The 27,447-nt window shown below is 43.4% G+C and overlaps 1 protein-coding gene across 1 annotated transcript in view; it reads left to right on the top strand.

Moving 5' to 3' along the window:
- rnf123 (ring finger protein 123) overlaps positions 1–27,447 on the top strand; it is a 266,404-nt gene that overhangs the window by 63,559 nt on the left and 175,398 nt on the right. The window contains exons 27-30 of the mRNA XM_084167697.1: positions 373–447; positions 8,205–8,292; positions 10,233–10,320; positions 10,690–10,774. Coding sequence (XP_084023823.1) covers positions 373–447; positions 8,205–8,292; positions 10,233–10,320; positions 10,690–10,774 — 336 coding nt within the window. The remainder of the gene's footprint in view (positions 1–372; positions 448–8,204; positions 8,293–10,232; positions 10,321–10,689; positions 10,775–27,447) is intronic.

Below are 27,447 nucleotides of genomic sequence, written 5' to 3'. Positions count from 1 at the left end.
ATAACTGCTAGTTTTTCGTCTTCTACTCTGTTTGGCAGTTTTAGTTGTGATAACTGAATTTGCATACACATTTAAAGAGCATTATCAAATATGGCTCCTTTTGAGAATGTATTAAATCAACCTGTCAGGATGGAATCGTAAAGGCTGTGATCTCTCCTCAGTGACATCTCCTCCTGCTGACAAAGTCACTATTTATTTATCAATCATATTTATTTATAGCCATTTTTACATCTGTGATTGTCACAGAATGCTTGTACGGTAGCCCGGCCTAGATCCCTAAAGAGCAAGCAGAAGTACAGTAACCAGGATGCTGTTTGTCCACTGTGTGATGTGGTCGTTAATCTCCCGGTCAATTGTGTGTCTTTTCCCCAGGCTACGAGGACACCCTCACTCAACTCGCTGCTATCCTCGCTAAGCACTTTGCTGACCCGCGCATCGTTGGAACAGGTGAGTGGAAGCAATCGCAGACATATCCATCATATTATACGCCATCATTTCATTTATTAGTAGGGGCCTGGAGTTATACCGAAACACATTACTGAAGAGAATCGACCTGACCATGAAGAACTCTGGTTTCCGAGTTACTAGGCCCTGGAGTTTTGCCTGCTCTCGTCTCAATTCCTGGCTCTATTTATCAATGCACAACAAGGAGAGATGAGAAGTGTGTGGGGCTCTGGTTTTCATCTGTATAGTTGGTCTTCCGTTTGTCAGCGCCTCACCTAAAGCCTTTATTTCTGTACCTGTTTATTATTAAGAAGAATACCTGAGAGACTACATACTGTAGTTCCTGTTTGTTAGCTAACAGGTTTAAGAAGAAGTAGACAGATTCATCTCTAGAGCAGCAATGTGAATTAGTCACCCAGTCTGCATCCCAAATGGCACCCTGTTCCCTACATAGTGCACTGCTTTTGAACCTAGCTTTATGGGCCACACACATCTGTCTATGCTATTAACACAAGAGGACAGAGTCATCTGTTACCAGCTATTTTAATGGGAAATGTAGACTTTATATAGCCACCGGTACTGCTATTTTTCACCAGGATTAATTTCTAACTATAAGCGGATAATTAAAAGTTTTTACAATTGAGCTCCAGGCAGACAGAGTAAATGAAAGGAAGTGTCTGTTTGAGCTCCAGGCAGACAGAGTAAATGAAAGGAAGTGTCTGTTTGAGCTCCAGGCAGGAAATGTCTGTCTGTATTTTCAGATTGAGTGTTCAGCAGACCCTGGGTGGGTTCAAATACTATTTGAAATCATTCAAATACTTTTGAGTTTTCTCTCTATCCTGCCTAGTTGCCAATAGTGCCAGATGAGTGGGGTTTGTACTTTTTGGACTATTATATTGGTCCATTAAAGCCGGGTAAACTCAATCAAGCCCAGATAAAGGACAGTGAATTATTTCAAATAGTATTTGAACCCAGGTCTGATTCAGTATTCATTTGAATAATGTTATGTATCCTGGTGTGTGACACTGAGAATAGTCTAATAATATAACTCTCTCCAGTCACCTCAGATACACTTCAGTATGTGTCCCAAATGCACCCTATTCCTTATAATAGGGCCCGAAGGTAGTGCGCTATATAGTGAAGAGTGCCATTTCAGACGCACCATAACTCTAATCTAACTCTATTCGTAAGACATCAGTCATGTCTTAGATACACATCTTAGTATTTATACAGTATGTAAAAAAAAAATCCAACAGTTATGGTCATATAAAAGCTTCAGTGTTCATTATTATTCTCAGTCACTCTGTGCGTAACAAATGGCACCCTTTTCTCTATTATAGTCCACTACTTTCAACCCAGAACCATATGGGCCCAAGTCAAAAGTAGTGCACTAAATAGGGAATAAGGTGGCATTTGGAAGTCAGACAGTGTGTTTGTTTATTCTCTGGGCTCAGCGTTGCGTAACTCTGCGTTGTTGTTGTTATGATTGCATTTCGAGGGTAAGACGGGATACATTCTTCTTATTTATGCTCCATCATGTTTTTATTATTTTATTTTTATAGGGGGTAGATTAGCTTTAATATTGCAGATAGATTGTAACTTCCATCAATGTAATTGTCTGCATCACTTCCAATCCCCCATATGTTGTTATGCTCCGTCATGTTTGTTTTGGCTTCATTAAAATGAGATTTTTCCCATCTCACTGTCTCAGATGGTTTGATACGTCAAAGGAGTTATGAAGCTTTCACCTTATTCAGTTCTCAGGGATCTGACTGTTATTGTTTTGGTTCTGATCCAGTTCAGTTAGCTCTTCTTAAAGGGGAACTGCACCCGCTGATTTGGCCTCGTTTTTTGGCTTGCTCCTCAAGAAATGCTGGCAGCCATGACAGAAGCCAAACGTGAGCTGGCTTGGGGGTGTGGATGTTTCTTGGGTGTGTCCTTGCCACCACCAAGACACACCCATCTGTCAGAACCTTGCCCGCAGCGGTTTCCTCCAACTCAATCACAACAAACAAACCTCCTGCAGGTGGAGTTCAATAACTACATGGAGATGTATGGTGAGATGCTGGAGGAAGATTTGAATAGGTCAGTAGCCTACAGAGTAATATGAGAAGAATGCAATTGCTGAATTGATGTAGATATTCTAAACTAAGTGTTTTAATAACTTTCAAAACAGTAACAGGTCCATGTAGAATAAACAACCATTTACATAATACCATAGAAGCAGTGTTCTGTTAAATAATCAATGTTCACCTTTCATCTTTCATTGTGATTCCCAGCCGATACAGATACTGTGACTATCAACATTTTGTCTGGTGGTAATGGGGTTACCTTGGTAACATGTCAGAGCAGTCATAACTTCCTGTCTGGTGGTAATGGGGTTACCTTGGTAACATGTCAGAGTGGTCATAACTTCCTGCCTGGTGGTAATGGGGTTACCTTGGTAACATGTCAGAGTGGTCATAACTTCCTGTCTGGTGGTAATGGGGTTACCTTGGTAACATGTCAGAGTGGTCATAACTTCTTGTGTGGTGTCTCGTATACAACAGGAGTTCCCTGATCCTGGTGCAGAATACACAGGGTTTCTCCCTCCCCATATTGACTGATAACATTCAATTCAATAATAAAAAAGACAATACAAGTAAAAACTGTATAGTAAAATGTTAATGCCGAGTGTCAGGTCCCTCTCCATTCAGAGACATCAGTATCAAGCCTGTCTGTCAGAGTGCCAGGTCTCTCCATTTAGAGACATCAGTATCAAGCCAGTCTGTCAGAGTGCCAGGTCTCTCTCCATTCAGAGACATCAGTATCAAGCCTGTCTGTCAGAGTGCCAGGTCTCTCTCCATTCAGAGACATCACTATCAAGCCAGTCTGTCAGAGTGCCAGGTCTCTCTCCATTCAGAGACATCAGTATCAAGCCAGTCTGTCAGAGTGCCAGGTCTCTCTCCATTCAGAGACATCAGTATCAAGCCTGTCTGTCAGAGTGCCAGGTCTCTCTCCATTCAGAGACATCAGTATCAAGCCTGTCTGTCAGAGTGCCAGGTCTCTCTCCATTCAGAGACATCAGTATCAAGCCTGTCTGTCAGAGTGTCAGGTCTCTCTCCATTCAGAGACATCAGTATCAAGCCAGTCTGTCAGATTACCAGGTCTCTCTCCATTTAGAGACATCAGTATCAAGCGTGTCTGTCAGTGTCAGGTCTCTCTCCATTCAGAGACATCAGTATCAAGCCCGTATGTCAGTCTGGACTTCATCACATCATCTTGCAAGTCTCCAAGTGCTGGCTCTATACAGGTATCTGTGAGAACACACACACATACAGTGAGGGAAAAAAGTATTTGATCCCCTGCTGATTTTGTACGTTTGCTCACTGACAAAGACATGATCAGTCTATAATTTTAATGGTAGGTTTATTTGAACAGTGAGAGACAGAATAACAACAACAAAAAAACAGAAAAATCCATATAAAAAATGTTATAAATTGATTATCATTTTAATGAGGGAAATAAGTATTTGACCCCTCTGCAAAACATGACTTAGTACTTGGTGGTAAAACCCTTTTTGGCAATCACAGAGGTCAGATGCTTCTTGTAGTTGGCCACCAGGTTTGCACACATCTCAGGAGGGATTTTGTCCCAATCCTCTTTGCAGATCTTCTCCAAGTCATTAAGGTTTCGAGGCTGACGTTTGGCAACTCAAACCTTCAGCTCCCTCCACAGATTTTCTATGGGATTAAGGTCTGGAGACTGGCTAGGCCACTCCAGGACCTTAATATGCTTCTTCTTGAGCCACTCCTTTGTTGCCTTGGCCATGTGTTTTGGGTCATTGTCATGCTGGAATACCCATCCACGACCCATTTTCAATGCCATGGCTGAGGAAAGGAGGTTCTCACCCAAGATTTGACGGTACATGGCCCCGTCCATCGTCCCTTTGATGCGGTGAAGTTGTCCTGTCCCCTTAGCAGAAAAACACCCCCAAAGCAGAATGTTTCCACCTCCATGTTTGAAGGTGGGGATGGTGTTCTTGGAGTCATAGGCAGCATTCCTCCTCCTCCTCCAAACACGGCGAGTTGAGTTGATGCCAAAGAGCTCGATTTTGGTCTCATCTGACCACAACACTTTCACCCAGTTCTCCTCTGAATCATTCAGATGTTCATTGGCAAACTTCACAGTCCTGTATATGTGCTTTCTTGAGCAGGGGGACCTTGCGGGCGCTGCAGGACTTCAGTCCTTCACGGCGTAGTGTGTTACCAATTGTTTTCTTGGTGACTATGGTCCCAGCTGCCTTGAGTTCATTGACAAGATCCTCCCGTGTAGTTCTGGGCTGATTCCTCACCGTTCTCATGATCATTGCAACTCCACAAGGTGAGATCTTGCATGGAGCCCCAGGCTGAGGGAGATTGACAGTTTTGTGTTTCTTCCATTTGCGAATAATTGCACCAACTGTTGTCACCTTCTCACCAAGCTGCTTGGCGATGGTCTTGTAGCCCATTCCAGCCTTGTGTAGGTCTACAATCTTGTCCCTGACATCCTTGGAGAGCTCTTTGGTCTTGGCCATGGTGGAGAGTTTGGAATCTGATTGATTGGTTGCTTCTGTGGACCGGTGTCTTTTATACAGGTAACAAGCTGAGATTAGGAGCACTCCCTTTAAGAGTGTGCTCCTAATCTCAGCTCGTTACCTGTAAAAAAGACACCTGGGAGCCAGAAATCTCCATGTCGGAGAGTGGATAAATCGCCTTCCGTTCTATTGGTGAACGCGCAATCATTGGAGAATAAATTTGGACGAGCTCCGTTTGAGACTATCAACATGATCTGAAGAACTGTAATATCCTGTTTCACTAGCAGACTGGAATATGTTCTGGGATTCATCTGATTACATTGAGGAGTATACCACATCAGTCACCGGCTTCATTAATAAGTGCATCGACGACGTCATCCCCACAGTGACCTGTGTACATATCCCAACCAGAAGCCATGGATTACAGGCAACATCCGCACTGAGCTAAAGGCTAGAGCTGCCGCTTTCAAGGAGCGGGACACTAATCCGGACGCTTATAAGAAATCCTGCTACGACCCTCCGACGAGCCATCAAACAGGCAAAGAGTCAATACAGGACCAAGATCAAGTCCTTCTATACCAGCTGACTCTCATAAAATACTGTACCTATCACATTACACATGTAATCCTTAAGTCTATGGGCGCACCCGTGCATCAAACTAAGTAACATAATGTAAAAAATCCCAGTCAGTTTAAGATGGATATTATGGGCTGCGTCTCAATCAACTGCATCCGCCTATGTCGGCCTTCCGGTGGCCGAGTTTATCAGACCATGAGACATCCCGAATAAGTCTTCTCAAGAAAGAGTATGTAGCATCCGAATTAGAACAAACTAATATGACCGCTCTGTGGAGAGGGGGGAGTCCCACGAACACGATAGTCTTCTCCGTTTTGCTCCACGGACCCCACAAGTGTCACGGTACTCAACTGAAGGTGACCTATACAAACAAAACAAAGTATGGAGGTAGTTTTGTGCCAACAACAAAAAAAAGGAGTTTAATTTGTGTCCAAAAAAACTAAAATATTTCCAGAGCTTTCTTAGTTACATCTCCTGGATATAGGATAGAAACTTCAAAACCTTATTCCTTATGATTAATTTTTTGACTCTCTTTTGCCATGTATGAATGTGTTATTCAATGTGTTCCTATGGGCTTTAGTAGTAAATACCATGTTCTATATCTTATTATACTTTTTTATACCTAAAGGGGTCCTAAAATTCCAAATCAAATAGCTAAATGATCCATGGTATGACCACCTTAAAACAATTCCATATGTTAGCTTAGTGTAAATTGTAATCATTCAGAGAATGTATTGATTGATCCAGAAGCACATAGACTGTAATACAAAAATAAGCTGACAGTTGCCTGCCCACCTAATGGCCCGTCCAAACTACACCTAATGGCCCGTCCAAACTACACCTAATGGCCCGTCCAAACTACACCTAATGGCCCGTCCAAACTACACCTAAACTTTATTTAAACTAATTTCACACAAGACAATATTAAATCACCTGATGGGTGACAATCTTATCAATTGTCAAATTTGTGACTGATGAACAGCACAGCGTGCATTGACAAAGAAGGGAACTGAGCTTACCAAACAGCACCTTTTCCAAATCATCATACAGAGGTCCATGCAGGCCAGATGTTGATTGCTATACCCTATCGGAAAGAGCGGATTCTGTTTCTAATGAACCTGTGGTATTTGGCAAGATCTCCAAATTGCGAAGATTGGCTTTGTTTCAAAATACAACTTTTTCCTAGAATCACAAACGCGTTCCTCACTTGGCTACTGGCGGCCATTTTTAAAGAATATCCTTTATTTTGTTTGGTTATATTCTTACTGTAAGATATGTGTTTTGGCTGGTAGGGCAGGATAATATGAGTGTGATGTCTGCTAAATGAACAAGTTCATTTCATTGGCATGTCACAGCCATATAGCCTTGAATAAGCACAGATAAATACAACTCAAAACATGCTATTGTCTTCTGTTGAAATAAATTGTCTTGAGATCATGTTTTTTTTAGGACCTTCCTATACAAAATATTAATGGATTTCTTTGGGATTGTGTTTATTACAGTAAATAGACTGGTGGATACTGGTGCAAATCAACACCGGGCTATTCTGCTGTTAAATATGCATATATTTTAATGACCGTCAAGGCGCTTTGAGGTAGAAATGCATTAACGATATGCATTAACGATAAGCCTACGTAATAAAAGAAAGATGGCACTTCTAACATCCTATTTCACGCCATAGCTTGCTGAATTTGCAATAACCTTTCATCCATTTTGATTTTGGCACAAATGGAAATGTGGCATTGACTCACCCATGGGTTGATGGTTCAGCATTGTCTTAATGAAGAGTTTGGTGTTCGACATGCACGCGCAGTTACAAGCCTTCAAGAGTTAGCGGCAGGCGGACGAGCAATATCCACCGTTGTAGTACGGATGAAGCCTGAGCTGGAAAGTGAAGCTAACTGAAGCTGGTTAGCTCTATAAAACCCTGAGTAGATCTAGCTTGCTTCGACCTGGAAAGTGAAGCTAACTGAAGCTGGCTAGCTCTATAAAACCCTGAGTAGATCTAGCTTGCTTCGACCTGGAAAGTGAAGCTAACTGAAGCTGGCTAGTTCTATAAAACCCTGAGTAGATCTAGCTTGCTTTGACCTGGAAAGTGAAGCTAACTGAAGCTGGCTAGTTCTATAAAACCCTAAGTAGATCTAGCTTGCTTCAACCTGGAAAGTGAAGCTAACTGAAGCTGGCTAGTTCTATAAAACCCTGAGTAGATCTAGCTTGCTTCGACCTGGAAAGTGAAGCTAACTGAAGCTGGCTAGTTCTATAAAACCCTGAGTAGATCTAGCTTGCTTCGACCTGGAAAGTGAAGCTAACTGAAGCTGGCTAGTTCTATAAAACCCTGAGTAGATCTAGCTTGCTTTGACCTGGAAAGTGAAGCTAACTGAAGCTGGCTAGTTCTATAAAACCCTAAGTAGATCTAGCTTGCTTCAACCTGGAAAGTGAAGCTAACTGAAGCTGGCTAGTTCTATAAAACCCTGAGTAGATCTAGCTTGCTTCGACCTGGAAAGTGAAGCTAACTGAAGCTGGCTAGCTCTATAAAACCCTGAGTAGATCTAGCTTGCTTCGTAGCACTCTGGTGTCTGGTTGAGTATATGAATTTTAAACATCGTTGTGTTTGTTTCTCTCCCCGTAGACATCAAAGACTCCCTCATGCAGGCTCTGGCCAGTTACGTGTGTTACCCACAATCCCTCAGAGCCGTGGAGAGGATCCCAGAGGAACAGTGAGTACTGTGTGTGTATTGTAGTGCATGCGTTTGTGTGTGTTTTATTCTCAAGGTCTTGTCAACATACCAAAAACAGACACCAAATAGCCTCTTCTCTCTGCCAATCATTTCTCTCACTTATATCAGGTGTGTCTTGCAAGCTGTGTCCTATGTGAAAGCATCACTGAGTCTGTATGTGAAAGCCTTTGGAAAGTATTCAGACCCCTTGACTTTTTCCACATTTTGTTAGGTTACAGCCTTATTATAAAATGTAGTAAATTGTTTTTTTCCCTCATCAATCTACACACAATACCCCATAATGACAAAGCAAAACAGGTTTTTAGAAATTTTTGCTAATTTATTAAAAATAAAGAACTGAAATATCACATTTACATAAGTATTCAGACCCTTTACTCAGTACTTTGTTGAAGCACCTTTGGCAGCGATTACAGCCTCGAGTCTTCTTGGATATGACGCTACAAGCTTGGCACACCTGTATTTGGGGAGTTTCTCCCATTCTTCTCTGCAGATCCTCTCAAGCTCTGTCCGATTGGATGGGGATCGTCGATGCACAGCTATTTTCAGGTCTCTCCCGAGATGTTCGATCGGGTTCAAGTCCGGGCTCTGGCTGGGCCACTCAAGGACATTCAGAGACTTGTCCCGAAGCCACTCCTGCATGGTCTTGGCTGTGTGCTTAGGGTCGTTGTCCTGTTGGAAGGTGAACCTTCGCCCCAGTCTGAGGTCCTGAGCGCTCTGGAGCACGTTTTCATCAAGGATCTCTCTGTACTTTGCTCCGTTCATCTTTGCCTCGATCCTGACTAGTCTCCCAGTCCCTGCCGCTGAAAAATATCCCCACAGCATGATGCTGCCACCACCATGCTTCACCTTAGGGATGGTGCCAGGTTTCCTCCAGACGTGACGCTTGGCATTCAGGCCAAATAGTTAAATCTTGGTTTCATCAGACCAGAGAATCTTGTTTCTCATGGTCTGAGAGCCTTTAGGTGCCTTTTGGCAAACTCCAAGCGGGCTGTCATGTGCCTTTTACTAAGGAGTGGCTTCCATCTGGCCACTCTACCATAAAGGCCTGATTGGTGGAGTACTGCAGAGATGGTTGTCCTTCTGGAAGGTTCCCCTATCTGCACAGAGGAACTCTGGAGCTCTGTCAGTGACCATCGGGTTCTTGGTCATCTCCCTAACCAAGGCCCTTCTCCCCCGATTGCTCAGTTTGGCTGGGCGGCCAGCTCTAGGAAGAGTCTTGGTGGTTCCAAACTACTTCCATTTAAGAATGATGGAGGCCACTTGTTCTTGTGGACTTTCAATGCTGTAGAAATGTTTTGGTACCCTTCCCCAGATCTGTGCCTCGGCACAATCCTGTCTCTGATCTCTACGGACAATTCCTTTGACCTCATGGCTTGGTTTTTGCTCTGATATGCACTGTCAACTGTGGGACCTTATATAGAAAGGTTGTGTGCCTTTCCAAATCATGTCCAATCAATTGAATTTACCACAGGTGGACTCCAATCAAGTTGTAGCAACAACTCAAGGATGATCAATGGCAACAGGATGCGCCTGAGCTCAATTTCTAATCTCATAATAAACGGTCTGAATACTTATGTAAATAAGATATTTCTGTTTTTTATTTTTAATACATTTGCAAACATTTATAATAACCTGTTTTCACTTTATTATGGGGTATTGTGTGTAGATTGCTGAGGAAATGTATTTATTTAATCCATTTTAGAATAATGCTGTAACGTAACATCAAAATGTGGAAAAGGTCAAGGGGTCTGAATACTTTCCGAAGGCACTGTATGTGAAAGCATCACTGAGTCTGTATGTGAAAGCATCACTGAGTCTGTATGTGAAAGCATCACTGAGTCTGTATGTGAAAGCATCACTGAACCTGTATGTGAAAGCATCACTGAGTCTGTATGTGAAACGGTATGTTTGTCTCCTAGACGTGTGTCCATGATGAGAAACCTGCTGGCTCCGTATGAACAGAGGCCCTGGGCTCAGACCAACTGGATCCTGGTGCGACTGTGGAGGGTACGTACCCTGTCCTTGGTTCGCCCCTATCAACACCATGCCCGCTGCTGTCTTATATATTGGGTTCTGAGTGCACAAGGTCACTGTTGTCCCACCATGGGTTCTGTTGCAAGGCTGTGGGTTCTCGCTCTCTCTCTTGTCCTCTTCTATATTGCCCTCACTGACCCCAGCCTCACCATGGGTTCTCTTGTCCCTGATCTCTTCTATATTGTCCTCACTGACCCCAGCCTCACCATGGGTTCTCTTGTCCCAGACCACTTCTATATTGCCCTCACTGACCCCAGCCTCACCATGGGTTCTCTTGTCCCTGATCTCTTCTATATTGTCCTCACTGACCCCAGCCTCACCATGGGTTCTGTTCTTCTACAGGGCTGTGGGTTTGGGTACAGATACACACGGCTGCCTCATCTGCTCAAAACCAAACCAGAGGATACCAACCTTCCCAGTCTGCAGAGTAAGTCTTCTCCTCCTCTCTCCCCCTCTCCCTCTTCATTGCCCTCCCCTTCTTCTCGCCCCCCCTCTCTTCCTCTACCACCTCTCTGTCCTCCCACCCCTCTCTGTCCTCCCACCCCTCTGTCCTCCCACCCCTCTCTGTCCTCCCACCCCTCTGTCCTCACACCTCTCTCTCTCCTCTCAGCTCTTTCTCCTCTCTCTCCTCTCTTCTCCTCTACCACCTCTCTGTTCTCTCCATCTTTCTCCTCCTTTCCTTCCTTCCTCTCTCTCCCTCTTTCTCTTCTCTCCCCTCCTCCTCCTCTTCCTCTTCTCTCTCCTCTCTCCTCCTCTACAATCCAGGGTTACTCCAAGCAGTTTATTTGTCTCAACTTGCTCAATTTCCACATTATTCATTACGAGATGTAGTTGAGGTTTAGGGCTTAGTGAATGATTTGACCCAAATACAATGATTTTAGTTTTGGAATTATTCAGGACTAACTTATTCCTTCCACCCATTCCGAAACTAACTGCAACTCTGTTGCAGTTATTTCAGTTGCTGTAGTAGCTGACGTGTATGGTGTTGAGTCATCCGCATACATGGCTTTACTCAAAGCCAGTGGCATGTCGTTAGTAAGGTCGCTTTGGAGAAGAGCGTCTGCTAAATGACAAATGGAAATGGAAAGATGGAAAAAAGCAAGGGTCCTAGACAGCTGCCCTGGGGAATTCCTGATTCCACCTGGATTAAGTTTGAGAGTCTTCCATTAAAGAACACCCTCTGTGTTCTGTTAGACAAGTAACTCTTTATCCACAATATAGCAGGGGGTGTAAAGCCATAACACACAAGTTTTTCCAGCAGCAGATTATGATCGATAATGTCATAAGCCGCACTGAAGTCTAACAAAACAGCCCCCACAATCTTTTTATCATCAATTTCTCTCAGCCAATCATCAGTCATTTGTGTAAGTGCTATGCTTGTTGAATGTCCTTCTCTATAAGTATGCTGAAAGTTGGTTGTCAATTTGTTTACAGTAAAATAGCATTGTATCTGGTCAAACACAATTTTTTCCAATAGTTTACTAAGGGTTGGTAACAGGCTAATTGGTTGGCTATTTGAGTCAGTAAAGGGGGCTTTACTATTCTTAGGTAGCGGAATGACTTTTGCTTCCCTCCAAGCCTGGGGGCACACGCATTCTAGTAGGCTTAAATTGAGAATATGGCAAATAGGAGTGACAATATAGTCCGCTATTATCCTCAGCAATTTTCCATCCAAGTTGTCAGACCCCGGTGGCTTGTCATTGTTAATAGACAACAATAATTTGTTCACCTCTTCCACATTCACTTTACATAATTCAAAATTACAATGCTTGTCTTTCATAATTTGGTCAGATATACTTGGATGTGTAGTGTCAGCAATTGTTGCTGGCATGTCATGCCTAAGTTTGCTTATCTTGCCAATGGAAAAAATTATTAAAGTAGTTTGCAATATCAGCTGGTTTTGTGATGAATGAGCCATCTGATTTAATGAATGATGGAGCTGAGTTTTCCTTTTTTCCCAAAATGTAATTTAAGGTGCTCCAAAGCTTTTTACTATCATTCTTTGTCATTTATCCTTGTTTCATAGTGTTGTTTCTTCTTCTTTTTATTCAGTTTAGTCACATGATTTCTCAATTTGCAATACGTTTACCAATCGGTTGTGCAGCCAGACTTATTTGCCATTCCTTTTGCCTCATCCCTCTCAACCATACAATTGTTCAATTCCTCATCAATCCACTGGGATTTACGTTTTTACAGTCCATTTCTTAATGTGTGCATGCTTATTAGTAACTTGAATAAGCAATTTCAGAAAAAGTGCAGCTTCTGGTTGCTCCTCATTACACACCACGGACCAACATATATTCTTTACATCAACAATGTAGGAATCACTACAAAACTTATTGTATGACCTCTTATACACAATATTAGGCCCAGCCTTTGGAACTTTGGTTTTCCTAGATATGGCTAGTATATTGTGAGCACTACATCCAATGGATTTGGATACTGCTTTCAAACAAATCTATGCAGCATTAGTAAAGATATGATCAATACATGTTGATGATTTAATTCCTGTACTGTTTTAAACTACCCTGGTAGGTTGACTGATAACCTGAACCAGGTTGCAGGCACTGGTTACAGTTTGAAGTTTTCTCTTGAGTGGGCAGCCTGATGAAACCCAGTCAATATTTAAATCACCCAGAAAGTATACCTCTCTATTGATATAACATACATTATCAAGCATTTCACACATGTTATCCAAATACTGACTGTTAGCAATTGGTGGTCACCCCCTGCTATATTGTGGATAAAGAGTTACTTGTCTAACAGAACACAGTGCGTATTCTTTAATGGAAGCCTCTCCAACATAATCCAGGTAGAATCAGGAATTCTCCAGGGCAGCTGTCTAGGCCCCTTACTTTTTTCAATCTTTACTAAAGACATGCCACTGACTTTGAGTAAAGCTAGTGTCTATGTATGTGGATGACTCAACACTATACACGTCAGCTACTACAGCGACTGAAATGACTGCAACACTTAACATAGAGCTGCAGTTAGTTTCAGAATGGGTGGCAAGGAATAAGTTAGTCCTAAATATTTCAAAAACTAAAAGCATTGTATTTGGGACAAATCATTTACTAAACCCTAAACCTCAACTAAATCTTGTAATAAATAATGTGGAAATTGAGCAAGTTGAGGAAACTAAACTGCATGGAGTAACCCTGGATTGTAAACTGTCATGGTCAAAACATGTTGATACAACAGTAGCTAAGATGGTGAGAAGTTTGTCCATAGTAAAGCGCTGCTTTACCTTCTTAACAGCACTATCAACAAGGCAGGCTTTAGTTTTGTTGCAACTGGACTACTGTTCAGTCATGTGGTCAGGTGCCACAAAGAGGGACTTAAGAAAATCGCAATTGGCTCAGAAGAGGGCAGCACGGCTGGCCCTTGGATGTACACAGAGAGCAAACATTAATAATATGCATGTCAATGTCTCCTGGCTCAAAGTGGAGTGGACTTCATCACTACTTGTATTTGTGAGAGGTATTGACATTTTAAAAGACTAGCTCACAGCTCAGACACCCATGCATACCCACAAGACATGCCACCAGAGGTCTCTTCTCAGTCCCCAAGTCAAGAACAGACTATGGGAGGCGCACAGTACTACATAGAGCCATGAATACATGGAACTCTATTCCACATCAGGTAACTAATGCAAGCAGTAGAATCTGATAAAAAAACAGAAAAAAATACACCTTATGGAACAGCGTGGACTGTTATATCAATGCAAACAGAGGCGCAGACACATGGTAACATACGCACTATACACACACATATACATGGATTTTGTGTTGCAGATACAGTGCCTTGCAAAAGTATTCATCCCCCTTGGCGTTTTTCCTATTTTGTTGCATTACAACCTGTAATTTAAATTGATTTTTATTTGGATTTCATGTGATGGACGTACACAAAACAGTCCAAATTGGTGAAGTGAAATGAAAAAAAAAACTTGTTTCAAAAATTAAGATCTGGTGCAACCAATTACCTTAATTAGTTAGAATGCACACAGGTGGACTTTATTTAAGTGTCACATGATCTCAGTATATATACACCTGTTCTGAAAGGCCCCAGTCTGCAACACCACTAAGCAAGGGGCACCACCAAGCAAGCGGCACCATGAAGACCAAGGAGCTCTCCAAACAGGTCAGGGACAAAGTTGTGGAGAAGTACAGATCAGGGTTGGGTTCTAAAAAAATATCAAAAACTTTGAACATCCCACGGAGCACCATTATATCCATTATAAAAAAATTGGAAGAATATGGCACCACACAAACCTGCCAAGAGAGGGCCGCCCACCACGGACCAGGCAAGGAGGGCATTAATCAGAGAGGCAACAAAGAGACCAAAGATAACCCTGAAGGAGCTGCAAAGCTCCACAGCGGAGATTGGAGTATCTGTCCATAGGACCACTTTAAGCCGTACACTCCACAGAGCTGGGCTTTACAGAAGACTGGCCAGAAAAAAGTAAGCAAACATGTTTGGTGTTCGCCAAAAGGCATGTGGGAGATTCCCCAAACATATGGAAAAAGGTACTCAGGTCAGATGAGACTAAAATTGTTCTTTTTAGCAATCAAGGAAAATGTCTGGCGCAAACCCAACACCTATCATTACCCCGAGAACACCATCCCCACAGTGAAGCATGGTGGTGGCAGCATCATGCTGTGGGGATGTTTTTCATCGGCAGGGACTGGGAAACTGATCAGAATTGAAGGAATGATGGATGGCATTAAATACAGGGAAGTTCTTGAGGGAGACCTGTTTCAGTCTTCCAGAGATTTGAGACTGGGACGGAGCAGTTTTGCTTTGTAGAATGGGCAATAATCCCATTGGCTAGATGTGCCAAGCTTATAGAGACATACCCCAAGAGACTTGCAGCTGTAATTGCTGTAAAAGGTGGCTCTACAAAGTATTGACTTTGGGGGGGTGAATAGTTATGCACGCTAAAGTTTAGTTTTTTTTGTCTTATTTCTTGTTTGTTTCACAAAAAAAAAATATTTTGCATCTTCAAAGTGGTAGGCATGTTGTGTAAATCAAATGATACAAACCCCCCAGAAATCAATTTTAATTCCAGGTTGTAAGGCAACAAAATAAAAAAAATGCCAAGGGGGTGAATACTTTTGCAAGCCACTGTATGTGGTAGTGGAGTAGGGGCCTAAGGGCACAGACGTAGTGTGTTGTGAAATCTGTTCTGAATGTATTGTAATGTTTTTAAAATTGTATAACTGCCTTAATTTTGCCGGACCCCAGGAAGAGTAGCTGCTGCCTTCGCAGTAACTAATGGGGATCCATAGTAAATACAAATGCAAAGCTAATGTGTAGCTGGCACCAGTAGTTAATGTGACCACCTCGTATAGATTCCCTGTCAGCAAGTGCAATGACATACTATTCATCATTTTGTATACACTACCCATCAAAAGTTTAAAACACCTGCTCATTCAAGGGTTTTTCTTAATTTGTACTATTTTCTACATTGTAGAATAATAGTTAAGAAATCAAAACTATGAAATAACACATATGGGATCATGTAGTAACCAAAAAAGTGTTAAACAAATCAAAATATATTTTATATTTGAGATTCTTCAAATAGCCACCCTTGATGACAGCTTTGCACACGCTTGGCATTTTCTCAACCAGCTTCACCTGGAATGCTTTTCCAACAGTCTTGAAGGAGTTCCCACATATGCTGAGCACTTGTTGGCTGCTTTTCCTTCACTCTGCAGTCTGACTCATCCCAAACCATCTCAATTGGGTTGAGGTCTGGGGATTGTGGAGGCCAGGTCATCTGAGGCAGCACTCCATCACTCTCCTTGGTAAAATAGCCCTTACACAGCCTGGAGGAGTGTTGGGTCATTGTCCTGTTGAAAAACAAATGATAGTCCCACTAAGCCCAAACCAGATTGGATGGCGTATTGCTGCAGAATGCTGTGGTAGCCATGCTGGTTAAGTGTGCCTTGAATTCTAAATCAATCACAGACAGTGTCACCAGCAAAGCACCCCCACACCATAACACCTTCTCATCCATGCATTATGGTGGGAAATACACATGCGGAGATCATCCGTTCACCCACACAGCGTCTCACAAAGACACGGCGGTTGGAACAAAAAATCTCAAATTTGGATTCCATACCAAAGGACACATTTCCACTGCTCAAATGTCCATTGCTTGTGTTTCTTGGCCCAAGCAAGTCTCTTCTTATTATTGGTGTCCTTTAGTAGTGGTTTCTTTGCAGCAATTTGACCATGAAGGCCTGATTCACACAGTGTCCTCTGAACAGTTGATGTTGAGATGTGTCTGTTACTTGAACTCTGTGAAGCATTTATTTGGGCTGTAATTTCTGAGGCTGGTAACTCTAATGAACTTATCCTCTGCAGCAGAGGTAACTCAGGGTCTTCCTTTCCTGTGGCTATCCTTATTGAGAGCCAGTTTCATTACATTTACATTTTCCTAATTTACAAATTTTTGCATTCAACTTATGGTACAGTGAGGGGGAAAAAGTATTTGATCCCCTGCTGATTTTGTACGTTTGCCCACTGACAAAGAAATGCTCAGTCTATAATTTTAATGGTAGGTTTATTTGAACAGTGAGAGACAGAATAACAACAACAAAAATCCAGAAAAGCACATGTCAAAAATGTTATAAATTGAGTTGCATTTTAATGAGGGAAATAAGTATTTGACCCCCTCTCAATCAGAAAGATTTCTGGCTCCCAGGTATCTTTTATACAGGTAATGAGCTGAAATTAGGAGGACACTCTTAAAGGGAGTGCTCCTAATATCAGCTTGTTACCTGTATAAAAGACACCTGTCCACAGAAGCAATCAATCAATCAGATTCCAAACTCTCCACCATGGCAAAGACCAAAGATCTCTCCAAGGATGTCAGGGACAAGATTGTAGACCGACACATGGCTGGAATGGGCTACAAGACCATCGCCAAGCAGCTTGGTGAGAAGGTGACAACAGTTGGTGCGACTATTCGCAAATGGAAGAAACACAAAAGAACTGTCAATCTCCCTCTGCCTGGGGCTCCATGCAAGATCTCACCTCGTGGAGTTGCAATGATCATGAGAACGGTGAGTAATCAGCCCAGAACTACACGGGAGGATCTTGTCAATGATCTCAAGGCAGCTGGGACCATAGTCACCAAGAAAACAATTGGTAACACACTACGCCGTGAAGGACTGAAATCCTGCAGCGCCCGCAAGGTCCCCCTGCTCAAGAAAGCACATAAACATGCACGTCTGAAGTTTGCCAATGAACATCTGAATGATTCAGAGGAGAACTGGGTGAAAGTGTTGTGGTCAGATGAGACCAAAATGGAGCTCTTTGGCATCAACTCAACTCGCCGTGTTGGGAGGAGGGGGAATGCTGCCTATGACCCCAAGAACACCATCCCCACCGTCAAACATGGTGGAAACATTATGCTTTGGGGGTGTTTTTCTGCTAAGGGGACAGGGCAACTTCACCGCATCAAAGGGACGATGGACGGGGCCATGTACCGTCAAATCTTGGGTGAGAACCTCCTTCCCTCAGCCAGGGCATTGAAAATGGGTCGTGGATGGGTATTCCAGCATGACAATGACCCAAAACACTCGGCCAAAGCAGCAAAGGAGTGGCTCAAGAAGAAGCACATTAAGGTCCTGGAGTGGCCTAGCCAGTCTCCAGACCTTAATCCCATAGAAAATCTGTGGAGGGAGCTGAAGGTTCGAGTTGCCAAACGTCAGCCTCGAAACCTTAATGACTTGGAGATGATCTGCAAAGAGGAGTGGGACAAAATCCCTCCTGAGATGTGTGCAAACCTGGTGGCCAACTACAAGAAACGTCTGACCTCTGTGATTGCCAACAAGGGTTTTGCCACCAAGTACTAAGTAATGTTTTGCAGAGGGGTCAAATACTTATTTCCCTCATTAAAATGCAAATCAATTGATAACATTTTTGACATGCGTTTTTCTGGATTTTTTTGTTGTTATTCTGTCTCTCACTGTTCAAATAAACCTACCATTAAAATTATAGACTGATCATGTCTTTGTCAGTGGGCAAACCTACAAATCAGTAGGGGATCAAAATACATTTTTCCCTCACTGTAACCAGTGGGACAACCACTTTTTGTAAAACAATTTTGGTGGGGTGGGGTGGGGGGGGGGGGGGGGGTAGAACGATTATTTTATACTATTCCAGGTATTCCTTAAAGAGGTAGGGTTTCAAGTGTCTCCGGAAGGTGGTGAGTGACTCCGCTGTCCTGGCGTCCTGGGGGAGCTTGTTCCACCATTGGGGAGCCAGAGCAGCAAATGGCTTTGACTGGGCTGAGCGGGAACTGTGCTTCCGTAGAGGTAGGGGAGCTAGCAGGCCAGAGGTGGATGAACGTAGTGCCCTCGTTTGGGTGTAGGGTCTGATCAGAGCCTGAAGGTAAGGAGGTGCCATTCCCCTCACAGCTCCGTAGGCAAGCACCATGGTCTTGTAGTAGATGCGAGTCTCAACTGGAAGCCAGTGGAGTGTGCGGAGGAGTGGGGTGACATGAGAGAACTTGGGAAGGTCGAACACTAGACGGGCTGCGGCGTTGTAGGGGTTTAATGGCACAGGCAGGGAGCCCAGCCAACAGCGAGTTGCTGTAATCCTGACGGGAGATGACAAGTTCCTGGATTATGACCTGTGCCGCTTTCTGTGTAAGGTAGGGTCGTACTCTGCGAATGTTGTAGAGCATGAACCTGCAGGATCGGGTCACCGCTTTGATGTTAGCGGAGAACGACAGGGTATTGTCCAGGGTCACGCCAAGGTTCTTTGCACTCTGGGAGGAGGACACAATGGAGTTGTCAACCGTGATGGCGAGATCATGGAGCGGGCAGTTCTTCCCCGGGAGGAAGAGCAGCTCCGTCTTGCCGAGGTTCAGCTTGAGGTGGTGATCCGACATCCACACTGATATGTCTGCCAGACATGCAGAGATGCGATTCGCCACCTGGTTATCAGAAGGGGGAAAGGAGAAAATTAATTGTATGTCGTCTGCGTATCAATGATAGGAGAGACCATGTGAGGGTATGACAGAGCCAAGTGACTTGGTGTATAGGGAGAATAGGAGAGGGCCTAGAACTGAGCCCTGGGGGACACCAGTGGTGTGAGCACGTGGTGCGGAGACAGATTCTCGCCACGCCCCCTGGTAGGAGCGACCTGTCGGGTAGGACACAATCCAAGAGTGAGCAGCGCCGGAGATGCCCAACTCGGAGAGGGTGGAGAGGAGGATCTGATGGTTCACAGTATCAAAGGCAGCGGATAGGTCTAGAAGGATAAGAGCAGAGGAGAGAGAGTTAGCTTTAGCAGTGTGGAAAGCCTCCGTGACACAGAGAAGAGCAGTCTCAGTTGAATGACCAGTCTTGAAACCTGACTGGTTTGGATCAAGAAGGTAATTCTGAGAGAGATAGCAGGAGAGTTGGCTGGAGACGGCACGCTCAAGAGTTTTGGAGAGAAAAAAAAGATGGGATACTGGTCTGTAGTTGTTGACATTGGAGGGATCGATTGTAGTTTTTTTTAAGGAGGGGTGCAACTCTCGCTCTCTTGAAGATGGAAGGGACATGGCCAGCGGTCAAGGATGAGTTGATGAGCGAGGTGAGGTAAGGGAGAAGGTCTCCGGAAATGGTCTGTAGAAGAGAGGAGGGGATAGGGTCAAGCGGGCAGGTTGTTGGGCGGCCGGCCGTCACAAGTCGTAAGATTTCATCTGGAGAGAGAGGGGAGAAAGAAGTCAAAGCATAGGGTATGGCAGTGTGAGCAGGACCAGCGGTGTCATTTGACTTAATAAATGAGGATCGGATGTCGTCAACCTTCTTTTCAAAATGGTTGATGAAGTCATCCACAGAGAGGGAGGGGGAGGAGGAGGAGGAGGAGGATTCAGCAGGGAGGAGAAGGTGGCAATGAGCTTCCTAGGGTTAGAGGCAGAGGCTGGAAATTTAGAGTGGTAGAAAGTGGCTTTAGCAGCGGAAACAGAGGAAGAGAATGTAGAGAGGAGGGAGTGAAAATATGACAGGTCTGCAGGGAGTCTAGTTTTCCTCCATTTCCGCTCGGCTACCCAGAGCCCTCTTCTGTGAGCTCGCAATGAGTCATCAAGCCACGGAGCAGGAGGGGAGGACCGAGCCGGCCGGGAGGATAGGGGACATAGAGAGTCAAAGGATGCAGAAAGGGAGGAGAGGAGGGTTGAGGAGGCAGAATCAGGAGATCGGAGGGAGAAGGATTTAGCAGAGGGAAGAGATGATAGGATGGAAGAGGAGAGAGTAGCGGGAGAGAGAGAGCGAAGGTTGCGACGGTACATTACCATCTGAGTAGGGGAAGAGTGAGTAGTGTTGGAGGAGAGCGAGAGAGAAAAGGATACAAAGTAGTGGTCAGAGACTTGGAGGGGAGTTGCAGTGAGATTAGTAGAAGAACAGCATCTAGTAAAGATGAGGTCAAGCGTATTGCCTGCCTTGTGAGTGGGGGGGGGGGTGAGAGGGTGAGGTCAAAAGAGGAAAGGAGTGGAAAGAAGGAGGCAGAGAGAAATGAGTCAAAGGTAGACGTAGGGAGGTTAAAGTCACCCAGAACTGTGAGGGGTGAGCCATCCTCAGGAAAGGAACTTATCATGGCGTCAAGCTCATTGATGAACTCTCCAAGGGAACCTGGAGGGCGATAAATGACAAGGATGTTAAGCTTGAATGGGCTAGTGACTGTGACAGCATGGAATTCAAATGAGGAGATAGACAGATGGGTCAGGGGAAAAAGAGAGAATGTCCACTTGGGAGAGATGAGGATTCCTGTGCCACCGCCCCGCTGACCAGATGCTCTCGGGGTATGCGGTAACACATGGTTAGACGAGGAAAGAGCAGTAGGAGTAGCAGTGTTTTCTGTGGTAATCCATGTTTCCTTCAGCGCCAAGAAGTCGAGAGACTGGAGGGTAGCATAGTCTGATATGAACTCTGCCTTGTTGGCCGCAGAACGGCAGTTCCAGAGGCTGCCAGAGACCTGGAACTCCACGTGGGTCGTGCGCGCAGGGACCACCAGATTAGAGTGGCAACAGCCACGTGGTGTGAAGCGTTTTTATGGCCTGTGCAGAGAGGAGAGAACAGGGATAGACAGACACATAGTTGACAGGCTACAGAAAAAGGCTACAATCATGCAAAGGAGATTGGAATGAAATGAACTAAACATCTGCGAAAGCGAGAGAGCGGGGCCTCCCTCACTTACGTTTCACTGAAACACTCAAATATAACTCTCAACTTCCACTTTAGAAATTATATAATTGTTGTAAACTACAGCGGTTCAATGTTTCTAGGAATAGACTAACTTAGTTTATTCAGCTAGCTAACTTGGTACAGTATTCTTCCGTGAAAACCGTCCAGGGCACCGAATCCTATGACACCAAAGCCAACTAGCATGCCAGCCTCCAATAACACGGTTTAGCACCAATACTCGGTTACAACAAACCACCAGTGTGTTAACACGTCAAGCAGATCATTTGTGTCCGTGTCTAACGTTGTGTGAAGTTTTGGGTTAGTTTTGACAGTTTGAGTGAGTACGTCGTCAACTTAGTCAGCCAGTTAGTTAGCTAGAATAGTTGGCATACTAGCTAGCCATTGCATCATAGTGCTTGATGGTTTTTGCGACTGCACAGAAATGTTCCATATTGACTGACCTTCATGTCTTAAAGTAATGATGGACTGTCGATTCTCTTTGCTTATTTGAGCTGTTCTTGACATAATATGAACTTGGTCTTTTACCAAATATGGCTATCTTCCCCCCTACCTTGTCACAACACAACTGATTGGCTGAAACGTATTAAGAAGGAAAGAAATTCCACAAATTCACTTTTAAGAAGGCACACCTGTTAATTGAAATGCATTCCAGGTGACTACCTCATGAAGGTGGTTGACAGAATGCCAAGAGTGTGCAAAGCTGTCATCAAGGCAAAGGGTGGCTATTTGAAGAACCAGAAATATAAAATATATTTTGATTTGTTTGACACTTTTTTTTTTTGGTTACTACATGATTCGATAAGTGTTATTTTATAGTTTAGATGTCTTCACTATTATTCTACAATGTAGAAAACAGTAAAAAAAAAAAAAGAAAAACCCTTGAATGAGTAGGTGTTCTAAAGCTTTTACCGGTAGTGTAGCTTTTGCCAAGTGAAAACATTTCAAGTGTCATAGGCACTTAAATTCAAATCTAGACACTAGCTTCCCTATATTTTGATGTGACATTCTGACGTTGAAGGATTGGAATGAAGGAAAAACTCCTAAGAATTGTCTGCCGCTGTAGCCTATGCCTAGCTCTTTCAAATGTTCAATTTACAAACTCATTGATGCCCTTCAACTTTCATGTGACAAGTTGAAGGATTGTGCCGTGTCGTTTTTTTTTTACATCCTTTTCAGCTAGTTTTTCTCTTTCTTTCTGTCCAATCTGTCCATCTTCTGTTCTTCATGCTAATATTGTTTCTGTTTCATCTGACTCATTTGCATGGCTAACAGGAGATTTATCCATTGCTAGTTTCCAAAGTAAGTTTGTTCCTTTTTTTGTTTTACCATCACTTTAAGTTATTGATTTATTTTTTATGCTTATTAGTGATAGCCCCAACCCTTTAGCAGTTATAATTGTATTCCATCCAATCCTACCCTTGTATTTATTTAGAGTATCTAGAGATTGTAGTTGGTCCCATGTCCCTAAATGTCAGGTTTTCCTGTGCACTTTTTCCTTCAGCGTGTTCCTTCAGTCCCAGACCTGTCTGTTATTGTCTATGCCTTTTTTTCCATTTAGCAGACGCTCTTATCCAGAGCGACTTACAGTTAGTGAGTGCATACCTTTTTTTTTTTTTTTTTTTACTTTTCATACTGGCCCCCCCCCCCGTGGGAATCGAACCCACAACCCTGGCGTTGCAAACGCCATGCTCTACCAACTGAGCTACATCCCCTGCCGGCCATTCCCTCCCCTACCCTGGACGACGCTGGGCCAATTGTGCGCCGCCCCATGGGTCTCCCGGTCGCGGCCGGCTACGACAGAGCCTGGATTAGTTAGCCTAATGAGTCTCTGGTAGCCTGTTGGTTTCCACAATGAAGACTCATGTTTTCTTAAGAGTCTAAGTATGAGAGGGGAAACAGCCACAATACAGACAATGTTGAACAGAAACACCTCACCACCGGAATAATGTCCCTTAGTTAGCCTAACATAATGACTAGTAGAGTTCAACACTTCATGTTGTCTTTTCTCTGCCTAATGAGTAGAACAGGGAAAAATACAAAATATAGGAAATTAATTTAAAGTACAAAACAAAAACACCAGAATATCCTGAGAGGGAGAGAACGAAGAGAAAATACTGTCTGCATCTTGTTTTGAAGCGACTAGCTCCCCGGCCACTCGATTTGCATATTGCTTAACCTATTTATTTGGAAATTACTGACTCTTTCCAAGCCATAAATGACAGAGCGAGAGAGACTTAAACTGCATCCCAAATGGTACAGTATTCCCTATATGTAGGGAATAGGGTGTCATTTGGGACTCTACTTAATGACAAGGCTGGGTTGATTGGTTCACATGGGCTTATCTTTTGTTTCATTAGTCTATTGTTGATATAGTCCTGAAATGTTTTGCATGTCGGCTATCAAGTTTTCAAGTACAGAAATACAGTCGGTGTGATGCATTTATCATCATATGATGCTCCTTTTGGCATCATACCGGCTGTATTTCTGTATTTAGAAAGTTATATATCTTAACTTGATTGCTGACGTGCGAAACATTTTAGTTTTTGGGTGAAGGACAGTGTGTGTTGGTGCGCAGTCTATCTCATTATACTAGTAGTGTTGGGGCAGAGCTGAAGGTCCTAGCTATCAGTTGTTCAGTCAGACAGACTCCAGTCAGAAGTGACAGATTAACATCACAGTAATGATTTCCTACTATTTGAAAGGGCTGGTTTAAACGTCGCTTTACATTACATGCTGTGGTATAATACCTTTATGTATAGAATAGAGAGCCCTCACAACATTGAATAATGACAGAGCGTTTTTTTTCTCTAGCTCACAATCATGTTGACGGCCATTACTGCCACTTTTATATATGACCTCATCCTCCCTGTCCCCATTGGTACATATAGTCTACCATTCTGATGAAAGCCTGTGGCTGTGGAGGGAAACATCATGTATCTATGGCTGTGGAGGGAAACTATTTTGTTGCCTTACAACCTGGAATTAAAATAGATTTTTGGGGGGTTTGTATCATTTGATTTACACAACATTCCTACCACTTTGAAGATGCAAAATATTTTTTTATTGTGAAACAAACAAGAAAAAAAACAGAACTTGAGCGTGCATAACTATTCACCCCCCCCAAAGTCAATACTTTGTAGAGACACCGATTACAGCTGCAAGTCTCTTGGGGTATGTCTCTATAAGCTTGGCACATCTAGCCACTGGGATTTTTGCCAATTCTTCAAGGCAAAACTGCTTCAGCTCCTTCAAGTTGGATGGGTTCCACTAGTGTACAGCAATCTTTAAGTCATACCACAGATTCTCCATTGGATTGAGGTCTGGGCTTTGACATTTAAGACATTTAAATGTTTCCCCTTAAACCACTCGAGTGTTGCTTTAGCAGTATGCTTAGGGTCATTGTCCTGCTAGAAGGTGAACCTCCGTCCCAGTCTTAAATCTCTGGAAGACTGAAACAGTTTTCCCTCAAGAATTTCTCTTTATTTAGCGCCATCCATCATTCCTTCAATTCTGACTAGTTTCCCAGTCCCTGCCGATGGAAAATGGGGATTGTGTTCTCGGGGTGATGAGAGGTGTTGGGTTTGCGCCAGACATAGCGTTTTCCTTGATGGCCAAAAAGCTCAATTTTAGTCTCATCTGACCAGAGTACCTTCTTCCATATGTTTGGGGAGTCTCCCACATGCCTTTTGGCGAACACCAAACGTGTTTGCTTATTTTTTTCTTGAAGCAATGGCTTTTTTCTGGCTACTCTTCTGTAAAGCCCAGCTCTGTGCAATGTACGGCTTAAAGTGGTCCTATGGACAGATACTCCAAACTCCGCTGTGGAGCTTTGCAGCTCCTTCAGGGTTATCTCTGTGGGATGTTCAAAGTTTCTGATATTTTTTTTATATTTTTACAACTTTGTCCCTGACCTGTTTGGAGAGCTCCTTGGTCTTCATGGTGCCGCTTGCTTGGTGGTGCCCCTTGCTTAGTGGTGTTGCAGACTCTGGGGTCTTTCAGAACAGGTGTGTATATATACTGAGATCATGTGACACTTAGATTGCACACAGGTGGACTTTATTTAACTAATTATGTGACTTATGAAGGTAATTGGTTGCACCAGATCTTATTTAGGGGCTTCATAGCAAAGGGGATAAATACATATGCACGCACCACTTTTCCGTTATTCATTTTTTAGAATTTTTTTAAACAAGTAATTTTTTTCATTTCACTTCACCAATTTGGACTATTTTGTGTATGTCCATTACATGAAATCCAAATAATAATCCATTTAAATTACAGGTTGTAATGCAACAAAATAGGAAAAACGCCAAGGGGGATGAATACTTTTGCAAGGCACTGTATATGTGGCTGTGGAGGGAAACAACATGTATCTATGGCTGTATGGCTGTGGGGGAAACGTATCTATGGCTGTATGGCTGTGGGGGGAAACATCAAATCAAATGTTATTGGTCACATACACGTGTTTAGCAGATGTTATTGCGGGTGTAGCGAAATGCTTGTGCTTCTGGCTCCGACAGTGCAGTAATATCTAACAAGTAATATCTAACAATTTCACAACATATAAGTAAGGAATGGAATTAAGAATATATACATATATGGACGAGCAATGACCGAGCGGCATGGACTAAGATACAGTAGAATATTATAGAATAAAGTATATACATATGAGATGAGTAGTGCAAGATATGTAAACATTATTAAAGTGACTAGTGTTCCATTTCTTAAAGTGGCCAGTGATTTCAATAGGCAGCGGCAGCATCTAATGTTAGTGATGGCTATGTAACAGTCTGATGGTCTTGAGATAGAAGCTGTTTTTCAGTCTCTCGGTCCCAGCTTTGATGCGCCTGTACTGACCTCGCCTTCTGGATGATAGCGGGGTTGTTATGATGAGTTTCTCCGGTATCAAGTAATTCAGGATGCAAGAGAATAGTTAAACATTTAGATGGAGAGTTGATACAATGTATTTAATATTACGGTACCGGATTCAACATGACAAGCGGCACGTGAGTAGCCTATTGTCCTTTGAATGACTTACATAGAAAACCTATTTTTATATACTGATTTGCGAGCTAATTCCATCCAACAGTTGCCAACCATTATTCAGTGTCACTCCTCACCACAATAGTATCACCCTATACGGTATCGTGTTGCACCCTAGTCAGGATATTCCATCACATACTCCTTCTAAGATTAGCACCAGTGGCCCCCCAGCTATCTTTGCACGCATACCTTATGGCACACACCAGTGACAAATAAATACATGGAATGTCCTCATCCTCAAAATCCTATGCAGCTCACAATATCAAACATTAACAAATCCTGTATAAAAGACAATATCAATCCCCCATTTTCTTTCTTTTTACATTTACATTTACATTTTAGTCATTTAGCAGACGCTCTTATCCAGAGCGACTTACAGGAGCAATTAGGGTTAAGTGCCTTGCTCAAGGGCACATTTACGTCATTTAGCAGACGCTCTTATCCAGAGCGACTCACCAATTGGTGCGTTCACCCTATAGCCAGTGGGATAACCACTTTACAATTTTGGGGGGGGGGGGGGTAGAAGGATTACATTATCCTATCCCAGGTATTCCTTAAAGAGGTGGGGTTTCAAATGCCTCCGGAAGGTGGTGAGTGACTCCGCTGTCCTGGCGTCGTGAGGGAGCTTGTTCCACCATTGGGGTGCCAGAGCAGCGAACAGTTTTGACTGGGCTGAGCGGGAACTATGCTTCCGCAGAGGAAGGGGAGCCAGCAGGCCAGAGGTGGATGAACGCAATGCCCTCGTTTGGGTGTAGGGACTGATCAGAGCCCGAAGGTACAGAGGTGCCGTTCCCCTCACTGCTCCATAGGCAAGCACCATGGTCTTGTAGCGGATGTGAGCTTCAACTGGAAG

Source organism: Coregonus lavaretus (assembly GCF_964263955.1).
Source record: "Coregonus lavaretus genome assembly, chromosome: 8".
Lineage (NCBI taxonomy): Eukaryota > Metazoa > Chordata > Actinopteri > Salmoniformes > Salmonidae > Coregonus > Coregonus lavaretus.
Note: the sequence above shows the minus strand (reverse complement) of the source record. Positions and strands in the feature narration are given on the sequence as shown.